The sequence below is a fragment of the Varroa jacobsoni genome, unplaced genomic scaffold, assembly GCF_002532875.2.
Source record: "Varroa jacobsoni isolate VJ856 unplaced genomic scaffold, vjacob_1.0 scaffold_552, whole genome shotgun sequence".
Classification (NCBI taxonomy): Eukaryota; Metazoa; Arthropoda; class Arachnida; order Mesostigmata; family Varroidae; genus Varroa; species Varroa jacobsoni.
Window position 1 is genome coordinate 88,983 of NW_019213454.1, and position 7,968 is coordinate 96,950.

Genomic DNA, 7,968 nt, shown 5'->3' on the forward strand with positions numbered 1-7,968 from the left:
AACGTGTAATCAAATGTGGCCAGCAGCTCATCTTTCTAATTATTAGAAATACGTGTTTTGAAGCTAGTTCGTACTGCATCAACTTCGAAAGGACATGCATAATATTTTTATACCTAAGACACAGATAGAAACTATAAGGAAGTACATATAATTTTATTGGTAGATATAATATCTGACCTTCAAACGATCAGTAATATCTTACTTATATATCACATTACCGTTTCGTACTCTCTAGTTTCACTAAACATATTCTATTATACATTTATCTTAGCTTAGTAGATAACTAAAGCTTTTCTTACAATTGTATGGATTCTAATAGTAAGAATATATATCTATAAGCTGTAACACCTATTATTTTTTCATTGGTTTTATAAAAGGTAATTGCCGGCGTAAATTTTCGATGATTGTAACATATGGCTGTTTAGATTCCTTCTTAGTTTGCGGGACTTTGCACAATCGTCGAAATCGAGGAGACATTAGGAGGAGGTTTTGAGCTGTTGCTGTTAACGCGCTGCATAGCCAATACAATGTGATGCCCTAAATATGGAAAGCATAACAAATTGAGAAAAATTAACCAAGAGTAAGAACAAAGTAATTTATAAAAATGTTTGAATTAATAGACACATATAATTAAAATGTAAAAAAAAAAGTCAGATTTTAATTAGTTAAGCTCGTTCTGTATTTATTCTAACCACTTACGAGTGTTGTGCTTGTTAGCGTAAGAGCGAGACAAAAGTCCTTTCATCAGGGCGTAAAACCTTAGGGTCAAATTGAGCAAAAGCGCAGGCACTGTTTTTCATTGAAGGTAAGAAACAGTGTGTAAAACGTGAAGAAGATCTTGACTTATTTGTATTATCCTCGGATAATGGGGTTTAATGAAAGATATCTGAACGGTAATTTTTAAATATCATACTATATTAAACAAATCATGAGCATTTAAATAAATACGTGAACCATATGACTGGTTCGTACCTATTTAGACGTTCGTAAATACTTACAGATGGAGTTACAACTGCAATCGGAAGAAACACGATTGCACTTAGACGAAATGCATTACTGATAATTCGGTTCCAGCCAAAAACAGGTGCGTTGCTTCGTAAGCTGTATAACTAAATCAATCACAAGGCACGAAAGTTATGCGTAATTGTCTTACATAAATCAGATGTTATTTTACATTTAGTGGTAGCATCTCTGATCAAGTTCTTATCTCCGAATATTTTACGTAAGAAAAATATACACGCGTAATCGAGGCCCACTTGAGTAAGCTTCACATTCTGCGACAATCTGAGCAAATAAATTACACCGCTCGTTTAATTTTTTTGTAACTCGGTTTGATCACAGAAACATAGGAAAAGTATCAATACTTTCGATCAGTATGAGAGTGTTGATACATATTATAAGATTTCAACACATTTGAGTTTCTAAAATAGAAATAGTAAATAGTAAATAAAATAAAAATGACAAAATAAAACCAAACTACTGAACACTTTAAAAGATTGAGGGCTATTTTTGACGTTATCATAAACTTTGCTATACCGTTTTATCTTTGTTATTAACTAAAAATAACTATAAAGTAAGCTCTTCTCTCACCTGGATGTTAAAGAGATTGATAAAAACCGTACAAATAGGTACAATGAACGTCGGATCCGGAAGCGCTAAATTAGATATCTGAAGAAGGCCTTCGTGTTGAAATGATTCCAAAGCGTGCACTGCCATAAAAAGAGATCAAGGTGAAAGATAGAATAAAAACAAAAGAAGCAAACAGAGGAAGTGCACTTAATGCAAATATTTAATATTAAATTAAATAGGGCTTACCCAAATTAATGGTAACGACCATAATATTCTCTAATTATATAGTATATCCACACATATATATAGATTTTCAAGCAGAATTTCAAACAGCTGTGCTTCCTCTATGCGTTTCTAACATGTCTTGAGCTGAAATTTGTAATTTCTTTGTGTTTACACCTGTAGATGAGCTTTACTGTAATAAATTTACTTCTAACCGTTATGTCGGTAAATCGGCACTCAAACGGTCGAACGATTAAACAGTAAATTAGCATCCAACAAAGCAATGTGTAAACTAAATTATACTTTTTCTGACTGACCTCCTTGAAGTGACTTGATGGAGGTGTTCCTTAGTGCCAAAGAAAACGTAATCCAGAGGGGTATTTGAGTTAATACAGTAATTGTAGATTTCGCTGGATGGCAGTTTTCGCGTTGGTACAGTTCCAAAATACGTACTTTTAGCTGCAACATAAAAAGTAAGTGAGGGATTTACAGTGTAATAAAAAAAATAAGAACCAAATAGCTTTTCAATCGTCAGTGGTATCACTACACATAACCGCTACTATCGTTCTCTGAACGAAAGCAACTACCGTATTTAGCACTCAGTAGATTAATTTGTTTCTGTGCATTCTGTGGTTGCTTTTGGCAGTGTAATCCTCCGTGGAAAATGCCGTCGTAAAATGTGTGTAACCGTATTGATAGATCATAGCAAATGGTCAAGAATAATGTACAACCCGTCTAGAAATACTCACAGTGTGATTGAACGTTGCCTTTGCTACTGCGTTGGAAAGGCCATACTTCCGTTCAGCAAGTTTTACTTGATATAGTAACTTTTCTTTCAACTCAAGTGCTTCAGGTTCTGGCAGACATGAAGCAAGATCGAGTTAGCATCGCCAGCAGAAAATTATGTACGTATAGCATCGGTGAAATATGCTGCTGTCTAACTATTAAATAAAGTAACTATGATAGTACAAATTCGACTAGAAAAAATAGTCTGGCTTCGAGTAGCGCATTTGACTCTTTCGTTGAACTTGAAAGGTTCATTGCGTCCTCCTGAAATTCGCGTAAAAAAACAAATTATGCACGCTAAAAAATTATTTTGAAGAATGTGTTTACCGAGATTCGCTAGCTTTGCGGAAATATATTGTGAATAAACAGCCAAAGGCAAAGATGTTGTTATTCGAAGCCCTAGCGTTGACACCGCGATACAGGCCCACCATGGTAATCCTGTTTAAAATACGTACAAGAAAGCAAAAAAATGGTGCTTAGAATAATAATGAGTTTATAGCAAACCATGCTTTGTCATTAAAACATAAAAATATGTTTAAAAACTAACAAATTTTTACTTCAAGGCTTTTGACTGGTTAGCAATATAACGATATGGTATGGGAGAGAATATATTAATGACCAAAAAAGCAGTACTGCTCTAAGTGATCATATTTAAATAATCAAATCGATCCGTTATTCGCTCTTTCATTAAAAGCATTCTTGCACTTTAACTCAGATGTTGTATTTTGTGTTATTTCAGTAGATGCTATTTCTTATATTTATTTGTGAAATGAACCTATCAAATCTAAATGATTTAAAATGTGAGACAGACCTATAGAGTCATGAACGTTGATTAGGCTGTTTTCGGCGAATTTTACAATGTCACTATGGCAGATATTTTCGTAACAGGAGTACCATGATAAGTTGCGCTTTTGGCCAAAGCCACAACTGCGTATCTCACTAGTATCACTGATGTAGAATCCTATGTGCACATAACTTCTCCGCAACTCTGTCGTGGACTGTTGACGAGCGATTGGCCTCACGTATGAAATGAAATTACTCATCTTAACAAGACGCTGTTCGAAATGTATAGAAATAGTTTATATAACTTTACACCAAAATGTTTCTCAATAATCCTTTTCAGCTTTGTTCAAATGGACCATCATACATGTGCGAATGGAAGAAGTTCCTGTTGAAAAAATTTTGTATCGAAATCGTGCATTAGTTGGCTTCTTGTTTCCGACAGTAAACTTACTCGAAAGTAAGATAAATTATAAGAATTTCAATTATGAACATTAGCAACTATTCAAAAACGAATAAAACCATACTATTAAATTGAACCATTTTACAATCTGGTACACAGATTGTTAAAATCGAATGGAACATTTAGCAGACGCCCTATTTTTTACTCTTAGGTGGGAGAGGAGGGTGTAGTGGAAGGGCCACCGCGGAAGCTTGTAGGGGACTAATATATATTACACAGGAACAACTATGCATATCCTAGACAAAATGAACAACTTATGCTCTTTATGAAGCGATACAAAACGAGAGCAAGAACTATGTGTTAGGTGTTATCATAATATTTTACGCAGGTATCTAAATATCATATAGAACTAATTGGGTCGAAGGTACACAGTTATCTGTGTTGTTAAGAATATCGTGTTTGGTTTTTCGCGTAGCTGCCAGTGTTCAATTATTAACTTATGCCACAAATTAGTGGGTAGGCGAACGGATACAACCGACAACTATGAAGAGTTCATATTCTATGACAACACGCTTATTATACTTCGGTTATGTTACAAGATCGCAAAAATGTAGATCTAACTAAGGTTGGTCTAAGGTAACTGCAAACCTAATTACACCGCCCGAAATGACACAAAACTTCAATGTTTACATTGGTTAGAATTTTCAGAAAACTTAATTCTTTTCAGCTCAGTTGTTTGATGCTGGAAGGGGAGGTTTCTTGAGTAAGCACCCATTGAAAAACCATCCATCAGTCTTTTCAACAAAACATCTATCGCAATGATTAGTAAAGCCAGGAGTCAACGGGCGCTATTCTATATCATATCAATATTCAAAAAAGGAAATGTAAAGATAAAAACAGGAATTTCCATATACGTGCACATTAGCCTATTAATTTTTTTAATTTGCACATTGATTTGATAAAAAAATTTGATTCTTACCATTAGTATTAATTAGCGCAAGACGCGTTTTGTGGCCTCGCTCATAGAAGGAGCTATCATTATTTGATTTATTTTAAAAAAATATGTAAGCCAATCAAATTTTGTCCAACCAATTTCAATCTGTCCAGCCAATGTATATTGGTTCGGTCAACAGGTAAATTCAACAGGCTAGTGAATGAGGATTGGTGCTAATGATTTACATACTGAAATCATTCACGCACTACATGATTCTGAAAGGAATTCTTTTAGCTTCGTAGCAGTGTTTGTAACGCGTATTGCATGGTATACTCAGTATCTATGGTTTCTGGTTTTACAGCTGTCTGCAGCCAGTACTAAGAAGGCTATTAAGCGCCGTTTCTACGCTTATAACAGAAAGCTCTTGACTTTTTAAGTCAAGAGCTTTCAGATGGAAAATAATAAATCGATAGGGATCCTAGCAGGACTTGAGGACCTGCTAAGACATCTAAAATCAGATTCACTTTCATTCTAAATCATTTAATTTTTGTCCAGGAGAAATGCATATTTTAAAAATTTATTCATAGGAGTTCGCTTACTTACATCATTCCTTATTGTTAAAGGACACAGTTCGTCATAAAAAAAAACTTCAGGTAAAATAGGAAATTGAGGCATTGGTAGTTTTGTTTAAATCATGCCGCCCCTTTTTACGCAAAAGAGACGCACCTATTTGAAGTATTTTTTTTGGCGTCATTCTGCGATTATGTCAGTGCTATTGATTTAGGGAACGAAGCTTGAGTTACTTTTAGCGTTAACTCTCCAATAAGAACGTGGCCGGTTGTACCCGTTCAGACCGTAACCACAGAAGTCGTGTTTGAACGTAAATCAAGTTCAAGTGCTGCGGGCCTTCATCAGCGTCAGATTCTTAGTTTTAGGATACTAATTAACATTCTGAAACTTGACATTGTGAGGCCCTGGGTATCTGTGCCTGACCTGTGAAGATCAGGACATCGCTTCTTGCTGGGCGTTGTTCCCATGGATCATCATGATATACCCATGCAAGACGGAGGATTCTGTGGGAGTTGCATGTTCGGAGACGCGGCAGAGGCAGCTCATCTGATGTATTTGAGCCAATTCCTTATGCTTCCTTCTTCCGATCAGCGTGAAAAACTCGAGCATGCCGACCGGGGTTCGAACCCTACTCACAGGCCTTCAATAAATAGGTATAGTAAATGATCAACTTGAGGCGGAATAATGATCTAAGAACTCAGTCCTTTGTCATTTTTAGTAAAAGTGGTCTTAATGGTGGCAGATTTGTTCGTTTACGCCAATGCTCCAGCAATACGTAGGCAGATTTGAGTGAAATAGAGGGGTCAGCAACTGTCTATAGATACTTTATTTCGAAGGCACAAAACACATTTCTTCCGAGCATTTCCATTGGATACGTATGTAGTTACGGATTGCCAGGAAACTCGGTTGTACGGGAAACATCTACCATTGCACCAGAAGATTGAGATTGCGTTCGCCATATTTTTGACATAACGGTGAATTTTGATCTGTATTCTGTAGGGAAAGAGAATATATCTTTTAAATAAGTGAAGGAGCTTTCCAGGCGTTAATACATATTACGGAATACGTCACATTGACAACAATATTTTCATAATTTCAGAAAAATAGTAATATTCATTTACTGATTGTGGCTCTTGCCGAATGACGGAGCGACGGATAAATTAAAACGCAGGAAAAACAGTTGAAACACAAATTGTTTGTGAACATGAAATGCCCTAACATTCGTAGTAATAACATTCTGCTGCGCTTAACCAGTGAAAGAATTTATTTGATAAAATGAATTAAAATAGTTTTTACATGTGGTTTTGCTGCATTGGATTTTGCCCAAAAAGACTCATATATATAAAATCGATAATACTATCTATACATTGTTTGAAAAAGCCTGACGACAGTTATATCTGTCTCTCTGGTATCTGGTACGTTTCATAATCATGGCTCCAGATTACCATTAGAATGTAAAGCGCCTTTGGTATCTATTCAGCTAACTTGTCGGTAGCTTTTAGTTCCAAAGCTTAGCTTAAACAGGATTATGTTAAGTTCAGACCAGCGATAACCACCTGTTCTTGAGTGATCCGTTTCAATGTGGCAAGATTTGCAACATACATTTGTAGCACCCATTAAAATTTAATTATTAAGACAAAGGAGACTGTGCCATTTAATACACCAAATATTGTGAAATTCAGTAAACCCTAAATAAAGTCCAATAAAATCATATCAAAATTTCATCAAAATTTTTGTCTAGACAGTTGCATGGCTGTGACAGGTGAAATGTATAAATTAAACCATAATTAAAGCTAACAGGGTCCTTTCGGTAAACTATAACACATTTGTTGACTATAGTTTCCCGCATAAAAGCTGTTTCTAAATAAGACAACTGCTCGTCGTTAGTTCGTATAAATGTATCTGTATGAAGAAATCTTCAAATCCCACACTGACTTATATCCACCTTATAGGAATAAAATTATAGTTGCAGATTTTCGGTTTTACCGCCTGAGGTAATGTATTCTTGTGGCTTCAGTTTCAAAGGTTGATGTTGGTTCTTTGTAGGTCTCTTTTTGGCCACGTTTACGAAGGATCTGGTCAAGCATTAGATGTACTTTCTGAATTGAATCAATCAGTTAACTCGCTACAGCAAGAAGAACCGTTCTCACATGATCAGGATCAGGATCAAGATCTACAGAACCAAAAAATGCAACACCAGCACTTTGATTTACCACACCATGAAGGACATCATCATCATCACGTACAACACAATCATCAGGGACAGCAATATCGCCAACAATTACCGCAGCATCAAACACTAGAGCTCCGAGAACAACCGCCTTCTCCGCTACCGCATCAACAGCATTCAGAACAACAAAAACAACAACGGCAACAAAAGCGGCAGCAGCAACAGCAGCAACAACAGCAGCAACAACAACAGCAACAGCAGCACCACCACCACCAACAACAACGGCAGCAGCAACAACAACAACAAGAGCAACAACAGCAGCAGCAACAACAACATCAGCAGCAGCAGCAACAACAACAACAACAGCAGCAACAACAACAACAACAGCAACAACAACAACAGCAACAACAACAGCAGCCGCAGCAACAACAACAGCAGCAACTACAACAACAACAACTACAACTACAACAACAACACCAACAACAACAACAACAACAGCAACAACTACAACAACAGCAACAACTACAACAACAG

The 7,968-nt window shown here is 36.1% G+C and overlaps 2 protein-coding genes across 4 annotated transcripts; one reads left to right on the plus strand and one right to left on the minus strand.

Moving 5' to 3' along the window:
- Positions 1-134: 134 nt before the first annotated feature.
- On the minus strand, positions 135-3,955 carry LOC111261386 (cytochrome c oxidase assembly protein COX18, mitochondrial). Of its 3 annotated transcripts, none has more exons than XM_022834849.2 (8): positions 3,812-3,953; positions 3,389-3,594; positions 2,905-3,015; positions 2,541-2,647; positions 2,109-2,250; positions 1,591-1,709; positions 999-1,109; positions 135-537 (listed from the first exon to the last, which is right to left on the minus strand). In XM_022834849.2, the coding sequence occupies exons 1-8, from the start codon at positions 3,850-3,852 to the stop codon at positions 352-354; spliced, it is 1,023 nt and encodes a 340-aa protein (XP_022690584.1). In that variant the 5' UTR covers positions 3,853-3,953; the 3' UTR covers positions 135-351. The 3 variants fall into 3 exon arrangements, with proteins under 3 accessions (XP_022690584.1, XP_022690585.1, XP_086824809.1); XM_022834850.2 differs by having other exon boundaries at positions 3,389-3,745; positions 3,885-3,949; XM_086968683.1 differs by having other exon boundaries at positions 352-537; positions 999-1,012; positions 3,812-3,955.
- A 1,514-nt stretch (positions 3,956-5,469) lies between these two features.
- LOC147753337 (uncharacterized) lies at positions 5,470-7,949 on the plus strand (the record flags this gene model as incomplete). Its single annotated transcript, XM_086968682.1, has 2 exons — positions 5,470-5,917; positions 7,311-7,949. Coding segments are annotated over exons 1-2 (827 nt in total), but the record flags the coding sequence as incomplete, so codon positions are not given.
- Between the last annotated feature and the right edge of the window lie 19 nt (positions 7,950-7,968).